General features: G+C 39.7%; 1 protein-coding gene across 1 annotated transcript in view; it reads right to left on the reverse strand.

The window, feature by feature from the left end:
- dnah7 (dynein, axonemal, heavy chain 7) overlaps window positions 1-22,543 on the reverse strand; it is a 213,001-nt gene that overhangs the window by 106,882 nt on the left and 83,576 nt on the right. Inside the window, exons 33-39 of the mRNA XM_061926536.1 lie at window positions 22,136-22,312; window positions 21,873-22,004; window positions 12,194-12,415; window positions 8,556-8,753; window positions 4,323-4,478; window positions 3,237-3,405; window positions 2,736-2,862 (exon numbers count right to left, since the gene is read on the reverse strand). Of these exons, the coding sequence (XP_061782520.1) occupies window positions 2,736-2,862; window positions 3,237-3,405; window positions 4,323-4,478; window positions 8,556-8,753; window positions 12,194-12,415; window positions 21,873-22,004; window positions 22,136-22,312 (1,181 nt within the window). The remainder of the gene's footprint in view (window positions 1-2,735; window positions 2,863-3,236; window positions 3,406-4,322; window positions 4,479-8,555; window positions 8,754-12,193; window positions 12,416-21,872; window positions 22,005-22,135; window positions 22,313-22,543) is intronic.

Genomic DNA, 22,543 nt, shown 5'->3' on the forward strand with positions numbered 1-22,543 from the left:
AATATAAATAGAGTGCTTACCCAAAATAAACTGGAAAAAAAACATCCCCGGCCAGCTGGACCAAACGCACAACTGTCCATCGAGTAAGTAATTATAGTATTGATCATGATACATGATGCATGTCATGAGTGTTATTACAGCTACATTCGCTGTCGAGCTAGCTGTGTACAAACAAAACATGAAATTGTGGGCTAATACAGATCCTTTAATATGATTGTTCATGTTTTTCAGTCAGTTAGATTGGTGTCCTATCCAATGTTCCCTCTAATTGTTCATGTGTCTGAGCAAACACAAAAACACCCTGAGCATTCAGCGGAGCACATGTGAGCAACATCACACGTGGCAATACCAGCAGCACACTTGTCTCAAACCAATCTTTTATAACAACACTCAAATGAGAGGAGTCATTTTCATGAGATTATTTTGTAAAATTAGTCATTTGGCCCACTTGTAATGAAAATAAAAGAAATCTTGTTTTTCATAAGCTAATAATTAGTATTGTACAATATGTCTGGGTGGGGTCCTGCTTTGCAAATCATTTGTACCCCTTTCAGAGATCACATTTAGTTGCCCTTAAACATCCTCATGTTGCACAATGAAATGTAAGCATAGGATGAAGTGTGCATTCCTGCAACTTTCTCTAGTAACAGCATTCCATGATTAATATCAATAAATTAACATTAATAATAAATGACAGTAGAATAAGCACACGTATGACTGAGGAGTCATAGTGTAACTTTGTGTGGTGTTTGAGTTGTCCGACTTTTTGTGTGGCCATAAACGCACCAGTGGCTTGTGCTATGCGTGTTGGTGACAGATGACAAGTTGGTTTTGGCCTGGTTTGTACGGCAGAAAATGACTAGTTTTTCGAGATAGAAGTTTTTTACTCATGTTTTTGGTGTGGTTATGGCCGAATGTAAACAGTTTTGCTCAAAAAAGTGATCAATATACAGTAATTCCTGTCCTCGAAGCATCTCGATAGACGTTACAATAATTGAACGGTGTTTAATTGAATGGTGTTGACGAACACCGTTAGGGCCGCTTGTTGTCACTGTCACTCAGAGTTGCATTGCAGAATTACACAGAATAAATGTGTTTATTTTGTTTAGAATTCAGATGGGATTTGATTTGGTGCGCGGCATATATTTGCTGTGCGCAGAGGACGCTTGAGCAGTGTGCAATTGCGCAGGCGCGCACCTTAGAGGGAACGTTGGTCCTATCGCATTGTGTTGTGCATTCCAAACTCAAACACAATTCGGGTGCTGACATAGAAGCTAGCTTATCCCTCACCGGCTAATACCGTAGCACGCCGATGTTTTAGTACACTAGAAAAAGAGTTCCTCAGTGTTCGCTCTTAGAATAACAATATCGATACAGCTTGGATTTTATAAAGGTTACGGAACGTAACTGAAGTATCGTTGGTGGTTTTTGAAAGCACTTTTAAAGTGATTTAGAGGCAGAATGGATTGCTCTCATTAGGACGAGCCCATTTTTATAAGTAAGAATGCAAAAAAAAAACATATTTTCTCTTCTTGTCTCTCATAGGTATTGTGAACCAAATTCCCCCCCAACCCCCCCTAAAAAATGCAGTTCCCCTTTAAGAGCACAGCTACTGGGGTCTAGGTACATGTCGTTCAAATTTCAGACGAGTCCCACCAGGGCCTCCGATGGAAGGAGAAGGGAGGTCTCAATGCCCAACGATTCAACTGCGAGGTTGATGGTCAGATCACACTCCTTTTAAGATATTAGGACTTTTGCGACTTTTTGCACCTAATAATAAACATAGCACGATAAACATGGCGCAGATTGCATAGTTTGCGACTTGTTGTGCTCTGGTCTTCCGGCGGCACCTCCTGCGGGGCCCGCATTCCCCATTCAGGAGCATCCTCCCAACAAAAGCGGGGTAGCTCCGGGTACTTAACTTTACTCTCTCCAATGGAAGGAAAGGCGGAGGGGGGTTGATATATATATATATATATATATATATATACATACATACACACATATATATATATATATATATATATATATATATATATATATATATATACATACATACATACACATATATATATATATACATATGTATGTATATATATATCTTTTTTACAATTTTCTGCACACTACTCGGTTTTGTTTGGTCTACATTTAATAAATGCACTGGAATAAACTTCTCACCAGGCTGCTTGCACCTCACTTCTATGAATGGACACTTTTCGTCCTTAGTCTTTGCCAATTCCAAATGTTTTTACGTCAATGGTTAAACATTTGGCAAATTTTAACATCCGTAGAGTTGAGCTTTACAGGTGCCATGCCTGCTGTGCCGGAGATGTTTGTTATGGTTACATCATCAGAGTATATACATTAAATAATGTAAATAATTCAATGTATATACTCTGATGATTAACTTGTGTGATGACTGTATTATGATTATAGTATATATTGTATACTTAAACAAGTTGAAAAACTTATTCGGGTTTTACCATTTAGTGGTCAATTGTACGGAATATGTACTGAACTGTGCAATCTACTAATAAAAGTTTCAATCAATCAATCAATTACATGTGGTAACATGATCGTATCACTTACTATAAAAGTAGTCACAGCTACTTAAGCGACGTTCACACATCGCGGTTCAGATGGTGGTTTGTGGTGGTTGTGCACCGCACTCAGTGATCGAATGAAAATGTTCTGTAACTTTTATTATTTGATATTGTTGTGTAAGTATGCATTACCGTATGGTAAAGTGCCAGTCTACAATCCTGGAAAATATCGTAAACATGGTCTTCTCATCAAAATCATTAATGGTAAGCATGTTGAAGTGGCGCAGGTATCGCGGTGTGACCGGGTTTCGTCCTCCACCTAAGGAATAAGTTGGACAACACAAGATAAAACTGTAATTTTGCACATGCATCATGTTTTTGTAGTCCCCTCAACCACTGCAGAAATGCACAAATATATGAAAAATATAAGGTTTTACTGAGCTGAATAACATTGGGCCAGCCAACCAGTCACATTAAAGCAGCAATGAAAACTTAAATTGATGCTGTTTGCACTAATGTTTACATAAATCAATTGGTCTCTGCAAAAGGAGCTATACAAAACAGTGAAGAAAAACTACACATTTAAACTGACTACCTGCAATGTATTAAACATTTTAATACCTCCTGCATTATAGCAACAAAGACTGTTCTTAAACCTTAAGTGTCAACTTTAGGATAGCATTTACTACTCACCAGGTGGCCCCATAGCACACATGACCTGAATATCCACCAGTTTAATCATGGTACAGTCCTTCAAGTCGTACCAGTTCCAGTGATCCAGCCACTGGCGCAGCAGCTCCACAGGGGGTTGAGCACCATACACCTCCCTTGCCGGCATATTCACATCATCCACAAATATTACCTAATAAAGAACAATAGTTTGCTTAATATATGAGGCACACATTTTTTTCACAAATTCTTGTCCTGCCACAAGGTAGCAGTCACCTTTTTTAATAGTAAAAGAAAATCTCAATTTGTCACAATTGTTCTGTCTACAACTAGAGATGTCCGATAATGGCTTTTTTTTGCCAATATCCGATATTCCGATATTGCCCAACTCTTAATTACCGATTCCGATATCAACCGATACCGATATATACAGTCGTGGAATTAACACATTATTATGTCTAATTTTGTTGTGATGCCCCGCTGAAAACTATGTAACAAGGTTTTCCAAAATAAATCAACTCAAGTTATGGAAAAAAATGCCAACATGGCACTGCCATATTTATTATTGAAGTCACAAAGTGCATTCTTTTTTTTTAACATGCCTCAAAACAGCAGCTTGCAATTTGGGACATGCTCTCCCTGAGATAATCCTGATACCCACTACAACTATGGGAAGTACTATACTTTGACTTTCACAAAGTGCATTATTTTTTCTTTTTTTTAAACATGCCTCAAAACAACAGCTACAAAAACAATGAAGGCACACAGCTTCAGTCCAGAGTATACTACAGAAATAAAGTAAACAATAACATAGTCCTCCTTTAGTGCAAGACTGCCTGGCATACTGTATAACAGGAAATTAAAAACTGGGCTCAATCTGAACAGCCGATATGGGCATCTACATCAACTGTATGATTTGCCTGAGATGCTGGACAAACCCCCCAAAAAATAAATAAATAAATAAATTAATTAATTAATTAAAAAAATTAAACTGATAATTTCCGATATTACCTTTTAAAGCATTTATCGGCCGATAATATCGGCAGTCCGATATTATCGGACATCTCTAACTACAACTATAAATGACAGCTTTGAAAGATAATTTTTTACCATTTTCTGCCCCATTGGAGGACCAAAGACTCCTTTTCGCCGCTTATCTAGCTTGGACATTATAATATTTTGAGTCTGGGCAGCTGTCGTCTGGGCTGAGAAGTTGACAAATAACGGGTTGTACACCTCCTTATCCACATGGTTCAGTAGGAAATCCTGAGCAAAAAACACAAGAGAAAAACAATGCATATAGTCCATTAAACATAGAGTACTCCTACATTCTGGTTTTAATAATAAACTACAGATAAAATAAGTTTGAGGGGAAATTTGTGACAGAACTATTACAATTGCCAAACCAACTTATGCAATGCTCTATAAATAAAGGCATGAAACTAATTTCTTAATCCTAAAAATAATCACAGGGATTTTACAATTAAGTTGCTTTTTTTACAACTACTTGGCCGCTTGGCCTCCTTAATTTAGAATGAATGTGACTTACTTTAAATGTGATGATCCAAAAACAAAGTAACTACTTCTCCAGTCTAACAGGAGCACAGTTGAATTTAAATGAAACCTAAGATACATTTTATGTGTCTTTTCTGACTTATCCCGTATTATCCCGACTATAAGTCGGTACTTTTTTCCCTACGCTTTGTACCCTGCGGCTTATGAAACGGTGCGGCCAATTCATGGATTTTTCTTCGCTAAGGGCCATAATGTTTTGTATACGAACAAACAGTTGTCATATTACACCGACAGAGACACTGAAAAGGTGTGTTGTTGTTTGTGCTATGGCGCCATCTTTTGGACGAGTTTGCTCATTGCCACGGGTTGAAAATGTACATCCTGTTTCGCGCCTTGAACCGGAAGTATAACCGTCCATCCCGGTTCTGCTCGAAAGGATTCTTCATTCATCACTCCAAGCAACGTTTGTAAGTTTTATAGTATACCGTATTTTTCAGAGTATACTGTAAGTCGCACCGGCCGAAAATGAATAATAAAGAAGGAAAAAAACATATAAGTCGCACTGTTTATAAAAATAAGTCGTATTTTTGGGGGAAATTTATTTGATAAAACCCAACACCAAGAATAGACATTTGAAAGGCAATTTAAAATAAATAAAGAATAGTGAACATCAGGCTGAATAAGTGTACGTTATATGAGGCATAAATAACCAACTGAGAACGTGCCTGGTATGTTAACGTAACATATTATGGTAAGAGTCATTCAAATAACTAACATATAGAACATGCTATACGTTTACCAAACAATCTGTCACTCATAATCGCTAAATCCCATGAAATCTTATACATCTAGTCTCTTACGTGAATGAGCTAAATAATATTATTTGATATTTTACGGTAATGTGTTAATAATGTCACACATAAGTCGCTCCTGAGTATAAGTCGCACCCCCGGCCAAACTATGAAAAAAACTGCGACTTATAGTCCGAAAAATACGGTAACTAAAACAATTCATACTTACTAAACCGGCCTAGGTGTGATGTCTGTAGGAGTGTTTTCATGCATATTTGTACATGCTATCATAAAGTAATCAAGTGAGCATCATCAGCATGAGCGAATACGCTAATACTTTTTCAAGTGTCTGTGTTAGTATTATTAACTTACAATTGTACTCTTTTTGCATTGTTTCAGTTTTGTAAATCAACCAAAATGTGACCCTGGAAAAATTGAGTCTGTTTGGCTGATTGGAGAGCTAGCTAGGTCCATGTTGATGACCTCTGTTTTGTTTGATAAGCCGTTTTACTGCCATGTTACAGACACCGTTTGGAAACAATTAAGGCATATACAAATATCTAATTTCATTATGTATATATCTGCGTTTTATGTACATAAAAAAAAAAAAAAATTCTAAAATTCGGTGGGTGCAGCTTAAATACCGGAAAGGAAAAATATAGTAAATATTACAATGTTGGATATCCGTGTTAAACAATGAAAGCGTCAAATCATAAGGTTCACGCATTTTGAGGTGAGCTTGCATGCAGTTTTGGATGCCTCTTTTTAGTTGGTTTTGTAGTCTGGCTACATCGTGACGTCACAGCGAAGTCTAAGCACCTATTTGGACGTTAAGTCAATCTCTCAACCAGACGGGGAGGATCTCTATTTTTAAACAGTGTACATTTTCAAAAGATAAATGATGATACCTTTATAGAGGGTGGGGCGTGATTTCATTTGCAATCTTGCAGACACTCAAAAAATGGGTTATAAAATGACTGGAGCAAAATTTTACGCAAAATAAACACCAAAGCATATTCAATACATATTATCTAGGGTAGACCATATGGAAGTATTTTAAATGGAAATTCAAATCATTATAGATACCCTTTAAAATGTGCCACTACTCATGTGAGGAAACCAAATTATGCAATGCTCTATGGATAATTATAATCAAAGGAAATTTACAATTAAGTTGATTTAGTCACAGCCACTTTGCAGCTTAGCTTCTAATCTACAAACCCCGTTTCCATATGAGTTGGGAAATTGTGTTAGATGTAAATATAAACGGAATACAATGATTTGCAAATCATTTTCAACCCATATTCAGTTGAATATGCTACAAAGACAACATATTTGATGTTCAAACTGATAAACATTTTTTTTTTTTTTGCAAATAATCATCAACTTTAGAATTTGATGCCAGCAACACGTGACAAAGAAGTTGGGAAAGGTGGCAATAAATACTAATAAAGTTGAGGAATGCTCATCAAACACTTATTTGGAACATCCCACAGGTGTGCAGGCTAATTGGGAACAGGTGGGTGCCATGATTGGGTATAAAAACAGCTTCCCAAAAAATGCTCAGTCTTTCACAAGAAAGGATGGGGCGAGGTACACCCCTTTGTCCACAACTGCGTGAGTAAATAGTCAAACAGTTTAAGAACAACGTTTCTCAAACTGCAATTGCAAGAAATTTAGGGATTTCAACATCTACGGTCCATAATATCATCAAAAGGTTTAGAGAATCTGGAGAAATCACTCCACGTAAGCCGTAAACCAACATTGAATGACCGTGACCTTCGATCCCTCAGACGGCACTGTATCAAAAACCGACATCAATCTCTAAAGGATATCACCACATGGGTTAAGGAACACTTCAGAAAACCACTGTCACTAAATACAGTTTGTCGCTACATCTGTAAGTGCAAGTTAAAGCTCTACTATGCAAAGCGAAAGCCATTTATCAACAACATCCAGAAACGCCGCCGGCTTCTCTGGGCCCGAGATCATCTAAGATGGACTCATGCAAAGTGGAAAAGTGTTCTGTGGTCTGACGAGTCCACATTTAAAATTGTTTTTGGAAATATTCGACATTGTGTCATCCGGACCAAAGGGGAAGCGAACCATCCAGACTGTTATCGACGCAAAGTTCAAAAGCCAGCATCTGTGATGGTATGGGCGTGCATTAATGCCCAAGGCATGGGTAACTTACACATCTGTGAAGGCACCATTAATGCTGAAAGGTACATACAGGTTTTGGAACAACATATGCCGCCATCTAAGCGCCGTCTTTTTCATGGACGCCCCTGCTTATTTCAGCAAAACAATGCCAAGCCACATTCAGCACGTGTTACAACAGCGTGGCTTCGTAAAAAAAGAGTGCGGGTACTTTCCTGTCCCGTCTGCAGTCCAGACCTGTCTCCCATCGAAAATGTGTGGCGCATTATGAAGCGTAAAATACGACAGTGGAGACCCCGGACTGTTGAACGACTGAAGTGCTACATAAAACAAGAATGGGAGAGAATTCCACTTTCAAAGCTTCAACAATTACTTTCCTCAGTTCCCAATCGTTTATTGAGTGTTGTTAAAAGAAAAGGTGATGTAACACAGTGGTGAACATGCCCTTTCCCAACTACTTTGGCACGTGTTGCAGCCATGAAATTCTAAGTTAATTATTATTTGCTAAAAAAAAATAAAGTTTATGAGTTTAAACATCAAATATCTTGTCTTTGTAGTGCATTCAATTGAATATGGGTTGAAAAGGATTTGCAAAACATTGTATTCCGTTTATATTTACATCTAACACAATTTCCCAACTCATATGGAAACACGGTTTGTATAAAAATTGTGAAAATGTTTCCATGCTGAAGTGATGACATTCATTCGACGGCTGCTCTTTTATTACGAACAAGCTCTATCTAGCCAATGTGGCAAAGCCTGCAAAGGAAACAATGCATTCTCAAGAAGCCATCATCATCATCATCCAGCTTGCACTAAATTCAAGAAAAAGAGACTCTCAATCAACATTTCAGTGAGCAAAAGCATAAGCACTTACAGTAACGTAGACACTCTTGCCAGTACCGGTGGGGCCGATGAAAATAGTAGGCTTCTGGTTGGTGACAAGGAGCCTCATCAAGGCCATGTAGCGAACCGTGTTCTCCGTGGGCACGATGATCTCGTTAAACTGCATGTCCTTGGAGAGCGGGGGAGCGCCCTTAAGCTCCTCTGTCCACAGCTCCCATTTCCCTGGGCCCTGAAATGTAATAAATTATACTTTAATATGAAAACATCAATATTTTTCCTTTGTTCTATAATTACCGTAATATAAATGATAGTCCCTGAGGGGAAATTATATTGTGCCCAGTGCTCACGAGAAATAAACTAGCATCTCTCCAATACAACTTGTACAAATGTTTACGTTTTTATTAGACCTCCTGGTCTCTAAACCTTATAAAACACACATGGCTATTTTGAGTCCGTTGCCTTAACCACTCGGCCACAACTGTGATAATTAGGGGTCCCCCTATTATGCAAAATAAACTTTTTAATGATGTCATAATTGCAATGTGTCCCTTGAACCTTGTTTATTACCCGCAGGCTTCAAAATGAAAATTGTATTATCTATATCACTGGATTGTAGAGGTGGGAAAATTATCGAATCTCCAATGCATCATGATTAGAACTAGAGATGTCCGATAATGGAATTTTTGCCGATATTCGATATTCCGATATTGTCCAACTCTTAATTACCGATACCGATATCAACCGATACCGATATATACAGTCGTGGAATTAACACATTATTATGCCTAACTTTGTTGTGATGCCCCGCTGGATGCATTAAACAATGTAACAAGGTTTTCCAAAATAAATCAACTCAAGTTATGGAAAAAAATGCCAACATGGCACTGCCATATTTATTAGTGAAGTCACAAAGTGCATTCTTTTTTTTAACATGCCTCAAAACAGCAGCTTGGAATTTGGGACATGCTCTCCCTGAGAGAGCATGAGGAGGTTGAGGTGGGCGGGGTTGAGGTGGGTGGGTAGGAGGTAGCGGGGGGTGTATATTGTAGCGTACCGGAAGAGTTAGTGCTGCAAGGGGTTCTGGGTATTTGTTCTGTTGTGTTTATGTTGTGTAACGGTGCGGATGTTCTCCCGAAATGTGTTTGTCATTCTTGTTTGGTGTGGGTTCACAGTGTGGCACATATTTGTAACAGTGTTAAAGTTGTTTATACGGCCACCCTCAGTGTGACCTGTGTGTGTGAAAAGCCGTAGATATTATGTGACTGGGCCGGCACGCAAAGGCAGTGCCTTTAAGGTTTATTGGCGCTCTGTACTTCTCCCTACGTCCGTGTACACAGCGGCGTTTTAAAAAGTCATAAATTTTACTTTTTGAAACCGATACCGATAACTTTGAAACCGATACCGATCATTTCCGTTACTACATTTTAAAGCATTTATCGGCCGATAATATCGGTAGCTCGATATTATCGGACATCTCTAATTAGAACGTGGGTGATTCATGATTCTGTTGGAGGAATATTTTCCACCTTTAAGCAGAATAGAACACCTTGCAATCGGCCTTTGTTCTGCTAAAAGAGAACACACATGATGAGCTCACCCTGTTTTCTTGTCTATACTGTATATGCACACTCACACATATTATTATTAATAGTGTCATAAAGTACCCGTCTGGAGAGAGAGTGAAGAAGGAGGTGTGTGTGTGTGTTTGCTCGGCACACAAGTCAAGTCAACTTTCAGTTTCGATACCCCAGGAGGACAAAAACATGAGAGACGAGCAACCATTTTAGAGGTTGCTCTGACCTTAAGATAGCTGGGCTCTCTCGCTCCAGCGCTTGTATGACAAATGTTTGTATTTACTAAGGCTGTGAATCTTTGGGCACCACATGATTCGATTCGATTCGTGGGACTAACAATTTGATTCAGAATCAATCTTTGATTTAAAACAATTCTCGATTCAAGATCAATATTTTTTAAATAACATTGGGTGCCAATTCTTTGATTAACAACATTCCTTCACAAAATAAACAGCTAAAAAAAATGTCTATATTACCGTATTTTCCGGACTATAAGGCACACTTAAAATCCTTTTTTTTCCTCAAAACTCGACAGTGCGCCTTATAACCCGGTGCGCCTAATTTACAGAATAATTCTGGTTTTGCTTACTGACCTCGAAGCAATTTTATTTGGTACATGGTGAAATGAAAAGTGTGACCAGTAGATGGCAGTCAAACATAAGACATATGTGTAGACTGCACTATGATGGCAATATGACTCAAGTAAACAACACCAACATTTGATATGTTCCAATGAAAATATAGAACATTACACACAACGCTCAAAAATCTATCAAAATGTTTTAGTACGATTTTGGTAAGCTATGAAGCCGCACCACTTGATGTCGGCGCATTAAACATACAAGTATTATTATAGTGTGTGTGTATAAGGTAAGACATACCTGGCGTTTTGTTTTGCAATATTATGCCAAATCAATTTTTCTTACATTTTGGTACCTGCTGATCTGTATTTGGGATCTCCATAAGTCCTGAAAATTTTAAGTCCGTCTTTGTAGTCCGTGCTGACACCGTAGTCGATAAGCTTCTTCTTTTTCTCAATCTTCTTGTTATGGGACATTCATCCTACGCTGTTGACATTTCTAATATAAAGTAGTGTAACGTTGTTATATCTGTCAGTAAACTGGCCATGATAGCACTAAAACATACCGGTGTAGTGAGTTTACATTATTCACCCAAGGAACTTTAGTTATCAGAGAGTTCCGGTCGAACGTTTTTTCACGGGACACATTTCTGGCCTTGTTGTTGTTTCCGGATGAGGAGATGCTGCTCCGTTATTGATTGAAGTAAACACATTTCAATGCTTAAATAAACATTACAACTAGAGATGTCCGATATTATCAGCCGATAAATGCGTTAAAATGTAATATCGGAAATTATCGGTATCGTTTTTTTTATTATCGGTATCGTTTTTTTTTGTTTTTATTAAATCAACATAAAAAACACAAGATACACTTACAATTAGTGCACCAACCCAAAAAACCTCCCTCCCCCATTTACACTCATTCACACAAAAGGGTTGTTTCTTTCTGTTATTAATATTCTGGTTCCTACATTATATATCAATATATATCAATACAGTCTACAAGGGATACAGTCCATAAGCACACATGATTGTGCGTGCTGCTGGTCCACTAATAGTACTAACCTTTAACAGTTAATTTTACTCATTTTCATTAATTACTAGTTTCTATGTAACAGTTTTTATATTGTTTTACTTTCTTTTTATTCAAGAAAATGTTTTTAATTTATGTATCTTATTTTATTTTATTAATTTTTTAAAAAGTACCTTATCTTCACCATACCTGGTTTTCCAAATTAGGCATAATAATGTGTTAATTCCACGACTGTATATATCGGTTGATTTCGGTGTCTGTTGATATCGGTATCGGTAATTAAAGAGTTGGACAATATCGGAATATCGGCAAAAAGCCATTATCGGACATCCCTAATTACAACCTGACTTTGATTAAATGTCGTCAAAAAGCATATTTTTCAATGTTAACTTTGACTTGCTCAATGTTAGGACCTAATTCAACAAGTTTTTAATGTTGCTTCAATGTCTTGTGCCTGCTGGGATAAGAGGACGAATACAAACCTCTTTGATGAATCGATATTGGTATATAGTTCCCTCAGTGGGGAAGGGCACAGTCAGTTGTTTGGTTGGAGCCTCCACAGTGTTCAGGAGGCCATGACAACTCCGCGTCTCCTGACTTAGGGGACCTTTCAGGATCTCCCTTGCCAATGCATCAAATTTCACCCGGCCTGCATCGTTACAGCTTGCACCCACAGACCACGCCAGGCAGAAGACAAAGATACCCTGTGTGAGATGATAAATCAGTCACTAACGTCTTTCAATGACAACAGAGCATCAGTAAATTAGCTACTTTGTATCATACAAAGTTGGTCTATATAGTGCAACGTTGCAATTAGCTGGGGAGCATACATCCAGAAAAACAGTTGAGATAAGCTATCTTCTGTGACGATCTGTGACATTAACGTCTTTTATGTTTCCTTAGTTGGTGTTTATTTCCCTTCGGCGCTCTTATTTTAGTTCCACTTCCTGCTTGTCTCCCTGAGCGCCATTTCCCCTCACCTGCCGCTGATTGGCAGCCTGGCCACACCTGTTGTCAATCACCTGGCTGCTATTTATGCCTGCCTCGCCCTCCAGTCAGGGCTCGATGGTTGTTTCATGTTTCCTGTTGCCTGCTTCCTGTTTTCCCTGTGTGCATTTACCAGTTGCACTATTTCCTTTTTGACATAAAAGTCATGTTGACCGACGCTACTTGACAGAATCATCGAGTTAAATACGAACCCCGCAGGGATTTAGTGGGCTGTCTGGAGTCAACAAATGGCTGTTTGGGAGAAAGCCGCAGGCGAGAAGTATACTCGCTTGGTCTCCTTGATGGACATGCTCTGTGACTTGAGTACTGCATGGTCTGGTTCTTTGGCTCCCTCCCGTCCCTGTCGTCTGTTACAGGGGAGCGGCCAGAATCGGCAAGACCCGAGACCCCCCAGGTTCCTCCCCGCTCCCTCAGCCTTTCTTGAGACGTCTGGAATCCATCCCTTGAGGGAGGGGGCTAAGGTCAGCTGTGCGACAGGGGAAGCACAGCTCTCAGCACTTCAAGTGAGGCCATCGCAGACACCAGCTGTGGACACACCGACAGCCCAGCCGCCTGCTGTTCCAGCTCGGGACACGCCGACAGGCCAGCCGCCTGCTGCTCCAGCTCTGGAAACACCATCCTCGTCTCCAGCGGGCCGTCCCACGTCGCCGGCATCTTTGTCTCCGGTGGGCCCATCGTCGGTGCTTGTCCTGAAGTCGCCTCTGTGACCTCCAGCTTACCCACACGCCTCCTTCTCATCGGCCAAGAGAGTGGCAGTTACGTGATCGCCCGCCTCGCCAGATGCAGCGGCGTTCGACGCGTCTCCGCCACCTGACTCTTTCTCGCTGGCTGCAAGGACGCAAGGCTTGGCAACCCACCGCCAACTCCGCCCTCCACCCTCCCGTGACTTATGAACCTTGTTTTTTTGGGGTGATGTCTAGAATCCGTCTCTAAAGGGGAGGGGTACTGTGACGATCTGTCAGATTCACATTTTTATTATGTTTCCTTAGTTGGTGTTTATTTCCTGTCAGCGCTCTTATTTTAGTTCCACTTCCTGCTTGTCTCCCTGAGCACCATTTCCCCTCACCTGCCGCTGATTGCCAGCCTGGCTACACCTGTTGTCAATCAGCTGATTGATGATTGTTTCATGTTTCCTGTTGCCTGTTTCCTGTTTTTTTTCCTTCAGGTGCACTTACCAGTTGCTCTATTTCCTTTTTGACATTCATGTCATGTTTTACTGCGCTCTGCCAGCCATCTGTGCATCTTGGGGTTCAACACCAGCAGTTCCTGACATCTTCAATGTTATCGAGTTGTTAAAGGTTGTGTTATTCAGGATTGCGATTATTGACATGTTCATATGACATCATCAAAACTAGATTGTAGTGTAAGAAATGTATATTAAGTTACAAAGTAAAATGTATTTTGTTTTGTTTAAAGGGGAACTGCACTTTTTTTTGGAATTTGCCTATCGTTCACAAACCCTATGTAAGACAAGAACACATTTTGGTCTTTGTTTTATGCACTCTAAGTCGTAAAATACGGCATTTACGAGGCCCTATGAAAGACAAGATCACATTTTGGTCTTTGTTTTATGCACTCTAAGTCAGGGGTCCCCAACCTTTTTTGCACCAGGGACCGGTTTAATGTCAGCATTATTTTCACGGATTGGCCTTCCACGTGTGCCAGATAAGTATCGCAAATAAGTGCATGGAAAATGAATACCTGAAAAAACTCACCATAACATTCAATTAGTGGGAGCCCCTGGACTTTTCCCTTTGCAAAAAAACTCTCTATAGACTTTTGTTTTTTTGCTCATTTTTGCTAGAAGTGGGCTTTTTTTTGGGCTCTAGTATCTGATGGGTTATAGGTGATACATCACATTTAAGGACAAGAGCATGGATATACGGTATAAAAAAGCTAGAACTACTTGACATTAGTCTCAATTTACTTAATCCATTCCATCATTTAATTCCACATCATTTTAGCTGTTTGCAATTTTACCAAATCATCGAACTTTAATATTTTTGAATCAATAAATAAAGTGTTTGTATGTTCTCTATATCCAACATTATGTATCCATCCATCCATCCATTTTCTACCGCTTATTCCCTTTTGGGGTCGCGGGGGGCGCTGGAGCCTATCTCAGCTACAATCGGGCGGAAGGCGGGGTACACCCTGGACAAGTCGCCACCTCATCGCAGGGCCAACACAGATAGACAGACAACATTCACACTCACATTCACACACTAGGGCCAATTTAGTGTTGCCAATCAACCTATCCCCAGGTGCATGTCTTTGGAGGTGGGAGGAAGCCGGAGTACCCGGAGGGAACCCACGCAGTCACGGGGAGAACATGTAAACTCCACACAGAAAGATCCCGAGCCCGGGATTGAACCCAAGACTACTCAGGACCTTCGTATTGTGAGGCAGATGCACTAACCCCTCTTCCACCGTGCTGCCCTCACACACATTACATGATTATGTATCAGTCTAATAAATTTTTTTTGTAACACGGTTAACGAATGTAGTACACGTTTGTAGTTATTTCCCCACATTTCTGCACAATAACTCAGATATGGTAATACTATAGTAGCAAGCAGTAGAGAATGTGAAGTGATTTTTTAAACCAAATATTGTGTTTTTTTCCATATACAACAATCTATCTGGAGTCGATAAGATAATCGATAAGGAATCGGTTCGATAAGAGGATTCGATAATAGGCTCGAACTCGATAATTTCTTATCAAGCATCATCCCTAGTCCACACGCACGCAAAATTAGATTTTACTCTCCTATATTTTGGCACTGTTTTTAATGCCACATTTCTTATTCATTCATTTATTTTCAATCGCTTATTCTGTTCAGGTCCATGCTAAGTGGGAGCCTACTCTGGCTGGGGTATGTTGCGTTTGGACCAGTTTTTCCTCCCAGGGAATTCAAGTTTCTGGTCGCTCCCAAGCTCTTTTATGACACTGAAAGCTGAGTAGAAGAACCACCAGAGACAGAATAGGTATTTTGTAATTTTATCTCCAAAGCTTTGGAAATATAATGAGACCAGTCCAGCATAGCACATTCAATCGCGCAGCTAAGATGGTCTGATCTAAAATATGGAAACCTTCTCTTCTATCAAGTCTCTCTCCCTCCCACCCTCGTTGTCTTGTCTTTCCAGCCCAAACACATGCCCATTGTCCTCCACAGCTGGACACAGGAACAGATAAGGAAAAGGAGTATCTCTCCTCCTTACATTCCAAAGTCAAGGTTAGCACACAATATTTGCAGACAACCAAAAGACCACAATTGGAAGAAGAACACTAGCTGTTTTGTAATATGATTATGAAAATAAAGAAGTAACACTTAAATACGGATATATGTAAATATCTGCCTCCGACAGGTACAACCAGTCACTCACATGGGACATACAGTAAGTCGGGATCAAACCCAGAACCCCCGGGTTGTCATGTCACGTTACGCAAACAGGTGGACTGAAACTACTGGAATTAGGGCTTTAATAACAAGTGATATAATGCGATAAAAGTTTACTTTTATGTGTTTTTTGTTTTAAAAAAGATAGCATTACTGTCTGTATTACATGCTCCAATTAGTAAACAGACGTAAACACCAGCAACTAGCAGATATGTCTTTGTTGCGAAAGAGGAAAGAAAAAAGAAAACTGCGGGATTGCTGTATGATTTGCAAATGATTCTTAGTCCCATGTCACACCCTGCTGTTAAAAGGCTGATGAATTGAACAGTGTAATAATGACTGGATGAAAAAGATGGGAGCTGGTGCACATATAGGATTTTTATAGTGAAAGGCTCCATGGGGGATAACAGCAGTGTTCTAAAGACGTGATTCAATGGCAAAGAAATATAATTGCACTTCATGCAGAGAGTGCAAGAAAGGGTTCATCTACCAAAATAAGTGTCCTGTTATTAGACATACACAGACAGTGTGTAAAAGAGGAAAGTTGATTAATCAGTGTACATTATGTGTTGTGTATTTCAAGGGGAAAATGTGTTTGTAGTTTCACATAACTGCTACGTTAATCTGCAAGTTTTTGTAGTTCTGGATAGGCAGAAAAAGTGAGTATAAATCCAAATCCGACCGCCTCTGTGTTGAGTTCTTCACCCCGAGCAGCTCAAATAGGCTCCATCACGCTCATGACCATAACAGTGTTGAGTACTATACAATAAAGATAATCTAATCTTATTGTTTTGTGGCTTGGTGTGATGTAATGTCTATTAATTTAAGTGTCCAATTCATTTAAACCAGTGGTTCTCAAACTTTTTTCACCAAGTACCCCATACTTGCCAACCTTGAGACCTCCGATTTCGGGAGGTGGGGGGTGTGGGCGTGGTCGGGGTTGGGGCGGGGCGTGGTTGGGGGCGTGGTTAAGAGGGGAGGAGTATATTGACAGCTAGAATTCACCAAGTCAAGTATTTCATATATATATATATATATATATATATATATATATATATATATATATATATATATATATATATATATATATATATATATATACATACATATATATATATATATATATATATATATATACATATATATATATATACATATATATATATATAGATATCTACATCCTGAAAATATGCAAACAAAACTGTGTTTAGATAATTGATACTTCAAGCTTGCATAAATACATATTAAGGTATATAACATAACTTGGCTTCTGAGAGTTTCAAAATGTAATGAATAAAATGCTAAAGTTGTTGATAAACAAGCAATTATTTTAATAATTAAATATGGTTATTTTAAATGAATTATTATGATAATTTAAAATCAATTATTTTAAATATGTTGAGTGTGAATGTTGTCTGTCTATCTGTGTAGGCCCTGCGATGAGGTGGCGACTTGTCCAGGGTGTACACCGCCTTCCGCCCGATTGTAGCTGAGATAGGCTCCAGCGCCCCCCGCGACCCCTAAGGGAATAAGCGGTAGAAAATGGATGGATGGATGGATGTTTATTTTAATGTATAATTCTATGGCTGGATGTAATAAGGAGTCAGGAAAAAATACAAATAAAAATACAATTAATTTTGATGTTTTTAGCAAAATATAGTAAACATTTATTTATTTTTTTAAATTAATAAATATATTTATTTTTAGGTAAAATAAACATAATAATACAATTTATCTCTAGTCTGGATGATTTAGTTCTTGTCACCCTGTTGTCCTCCCGTCATGAAAAAAGGCTGTCCTCACTCAGGTCCGCATGGAGCTGGAGGGGGTGTGGCTTCCAGCTCCGGCTGAAAATCGGTAGATTTTTGGGAAAATATTTGTCCCGGGAGAGGCGCTGAATTTCGGGAGTCTCCCGGAAAATTCGGGAGGGTTGGCAAGTATGAAATACCCCCTCAGAAAACACTTGGCCAGTTCTGTTTGTGTCTTAATTGTTTATTTTGGGGTCGACTACGGCCTACAGAATTCGGATTGTAACGACTTTGATTGAAGGCTGATAATGACAAACCTTTGATAACGGCTTTGAGTCACGTCATTACAATATTTAATTAAGGTTTTTTTTTGTCGTACCACTAGATGGAGCCCGCGTACTAGGGATGTGCGTATCGATCCTGTGGTATCGATATATCGATACTCACACGCTACTCATTTGGCATCACTTTTCTGAAAAAAGTATCGATATAAACCAAAAAACGGCGTGTGGGGGGTGCAAGCATCACTTTCAGATGTTTTTGATTACTTACTTAACTTACTATGTGCTGGGACACCTGGCAGAGTATAGAGCTGGCCCTGTCACGTCACAGGAGACAGCGAATGAGCGTCGTCAACGTGCAACACACACACAGCCAGCCGACAGCGATTCAGCCAGGCCAGGAGGTCAGCACGGCCACGGATGCGGTAGCCGGAGGAATGGAAAAGCCAGAGACGCGATAATGGCAGACAAGAAACGAAGCGTGGTGTGGTGTTATTTTTCACCAGTAGACAAAGCCACGGCACGGTGCGAACTGTGTGACAAACAAGTGCCACACAGCAGCAACACCAGCAATGTATTTAAACATATGAAGACCACACATCCCGAGAGCCACAGTGAGCTGGTAAAAAGACAGACTCACGCTGCTGTGAAAGAACCTGCACCGCCACCCGCAGCCCGGCAGAAGACCCTGCACGAAAGTCTGCAAAAAAGCCAAGTGTATCCAGGTAGTGAAAATGTGTATATTTTTGTTTATATTTAATTTATTTTTCATATTTATGTTATTGATTTTAATTTTACTTTTATTATATATTGACCATAATAAATGTGGTATAAATGGTCTGTATTTGTCTTGTGATTTGTCTTAAATAATAACAATAGTAATAATATTTTTGACTGACAAAAATTGCCAATAAGAAATTATTGGTCTATAGTGAAATGCAAGAAAAAGTATCGGTATCGTATCGAATCCTAAAAGTGTGGTATCGCCCATCCCTACCGCGTACCACAGTTTGAGAATCGCTGATATAAACAACACATAAGTTGCTTATATCAGTGAGGGTGTGCTGATACGGTATTGAAATCAGTCCGATACTCGCAAAAAACAAGTATATAATACATATCGGCTTGCATTTAAAATCTCTGATACAAAGTTCAAATATATATATTTATTTAGTGCTTTTCTCTAGTGACTCAAAGCACTTTTACATAGTGAAACCCAATATCTAAGTCACATTTAAACCAGTGTGGGTGGCACTGGGAGCAGGTAGGTAAAGTGTCTTGCCCAAGGATACAACGGCAGTGACTAGGATGGCGGAAGCGGGGATCGAACCTGGAACCCTCAAGTTGCTGGCACGGCAACTCTACCAACCGAGCTATACCGCCCCAGGAAGTTAACATCTAAATGTCCTCTAATAAGCACACTAAGTTGGTATTTTCTTGTATTTTAGTTGAGTAATTTACAAAACGTAAACATGGTAGGCCAAAAACAACCATGAGCTAGCAGCTACACAACAGCAAAGCACACAATAGCACACAAGCTAGACATACATATTAGGTGTTCTTAATTGAACAAAAAATTTCAGTCTGAAACACAACACCCATCAATATATAGTAGTTATTATGATTATCAAATAATTATAGTTGCATATTACTTACAGATACAAAGTCTCCAAGGCAGAAGCGTATTAGAAAGTACCCAGTAACTAACGCGTCCGCATCACTGAACATTTGATGCCTTCCATTTACCTCGGAAGTTGGAAGTTGGAGCTGGTAATATAAACAACCTATAGACAAACATGCACTCTTTCTGCAAGCTTCAAACACGGTGGATAAAGAGGAAACACGGACGCTATTGCCAGCGACGTAGAAGGTATAAAACACATGAGACAAATTTAGCTTACACTAAAATAACATTACCATATATAAACATCCAACAATACATCATACATGGCTGATTTAGTGCGACAAAACCTAATCAGAAGTGCCATTAACGAATATTATAGAAGCGTATATAATTGTTTGCATCCAGAGCAGAAACCAACTCAGGGTTGCTCAGAAAGCTCTGACTTTTCGAGTCAGAATTATTACCTCGAAGGGCGTTGAAATTCCGAGTAAGAACTCAGAACTGCCGACTACCCAGTACAAACGGAATGCACCAATACTGGCCTTTCGGTGTCGCCAAAAAAATACCACTCCGCTTCAACTTAATTAGAGACTGCATAAGTCCATTCCAGATGATTTATATCAAATAAGTTAGTGTTTTTCATGTGCTGAGTAACTTCCTTTGATCAAGCCTTTTCTAACATTCTGCACTACAAAATAATACAAGTGTGTATGATTTGTGCTGATACATAAGGCTCCAGTATCGGCATCAGAAGTGAAACAGTTGTATAGGGACACCCCTACTTTCTATGTGGTCATGTGTTTCTTAAAGGCCTACTGAAATGCGATTTTCTTATTTAAACGGGGATAGCAGGTCCATTCTATGTGTCATACTTGATCATTTCGTGATATTGCCATATTTTTGCTGAAAGGATTTAGTAGAGAACATCGACGATAAAGTTTGCAACTTTTGGTCGCTGATAAAAAAGCCTTGCCTGTACCGGAAGTAGCAGACGAGTAGCGTGACGTCACAGGTTGTGGAGCTCCTCACATCCGCACATTGTTTACAATCATGGCCACCAGCAGCGAGAGCGATTCCCCATTAATTTGAGCGAGGATGAAAGATTTGTGGATGAGGAAAGTGAGAGTGAAGGACTACAGGGCAGTGGGAGCGATTCAGATGCAGATGCTGTGAGAGGTGGGTGGGACCTGATATTCAGCTGGGAATGACTAAAACAGTAAATAAACACAAGCCATATATATACTCTATTAGCCACAACACAACCAGGCTTATATTTAATATGCCACAAATTAATCCCGCATAACAAACACCTCCCCCCTCCCGTCCATATAACCCGCCAATATAACTCAAACACCTGCACAACACACTCAATCCCACAGCCCAAAGTACCGTTCACCTCCCCAAAGTTCATACAGCACATATATTTCCCTAAAGTCCCCAAAGTTACGTACGTGACATGCACATAGCGGCACGCACGTATGGGCAAGCGATCAAATGTTTGGAAGCCGCAGCTGCATGCGTACTCACGGTACCGTGTCTGCGTATCCAACTCAAAGTCCTCCTGGTAAGAGTCTCTGTTGTCCCAGTTCTCCACAGGCCAATGGTAAAGCTTGACTGTCATCTTCCGGGAATGTAAACAATGAAACACCGGCTGTGTTATCCGGCACACCAGTCAAGGGGTGCATTCTACGGCGGGGGTGCGTTATCCAGCACAACACCTGCCGCAATACACCGCTTCCCACCTACAGCTTTCTTCTTTGCTGTCTCCATTGTTTATTGAACAAATTGCAAAAGATTCACCAACACAGATGTCCAGAATACTGTGGAATTTTGCGATGAAAACAGACGACTTAATAGTTGGCCACCATGTTGTCCCAAAATGTCCTCCACAATCCGTGACGTCACGCGCTGACGTCATCATACCGAGACGTTTTCAGCAGAATATTTTGCGCAAAATTTAAAATTGCACTTTAGTAAGCTAACCCTGTCGTATTGGCATGTGTTGCCATGTTAAGATTTCATCATTGATATATAAACCATCAGACTGCGTGGTCGGTAGTAGTGGGTTTCAGTAGGCCTTTAAACAGCTGTTTACAAACCTCCAACCAAGAGCAGACGTCATTGTCATTCATGCGCTTCATTATTGCTGCATCATGGAACTCATCCATCATGCAGTCCATTAGGTTCATCAAGGCTTTGACGAGATTGCTTTCCGAGGTTGATGACAACTCCTGAAAACAAGAAAAAAAAACGATACAGCCAGACTCCCAACTCAATACAAAGTAAGATTCGCTGACTAAATGAGCAATCAAAACACCTGAAATGAGTCCAAATCTCTGTTTAAATTGACTTTCTACATTACCGTGGTGGCTTTCTGAATGAGCTCCAGGCAGGCCGGCAAAATACGTTCAAAAAGGCCTTTAATGAGTTCCTTGTGGGCTTCACTGACTGTGCTTGGCAAAAGATTGAACCAGGACATCATTAGAGGATGCCAGCCAAGCATATGAGGCTCCATGTAGATCATTCCACAACGTGACACCTACAATAAACATGAGCAATTTAAGTCCCATCTGAAAACACATACATATATCAACCACTCATAGGATGACAGGTCGAAAATTCACATTTCCTAGCAAACCATCCTGCCAAAACTGCAGCTGTTTATTGTAGGCAGGTTAATGATAAATGTGGAATACTAGTTAGGTGCAACTGATGAAGGCTGTTTTAAGATATTTGAGATGACATTTCCAGGCAGAACCATGAGTGCGGT

Source organism: Nerophis lumbriciformis, linkage group LG31 (assembly GCF_033978685.3).
Source record: "Nerophis lumbriciformis linkage group LG31, RoL_Nlum_v2.1, whole genome shotgun sequence".
In the NCBI taxonomy this organism is placed as follows: Eukaryota; Metazoa; Chordata; class Actinopteri; order Syngnathiformes; family Syngnathidae; genus Nerophis; species Nerophis lumbriciformis.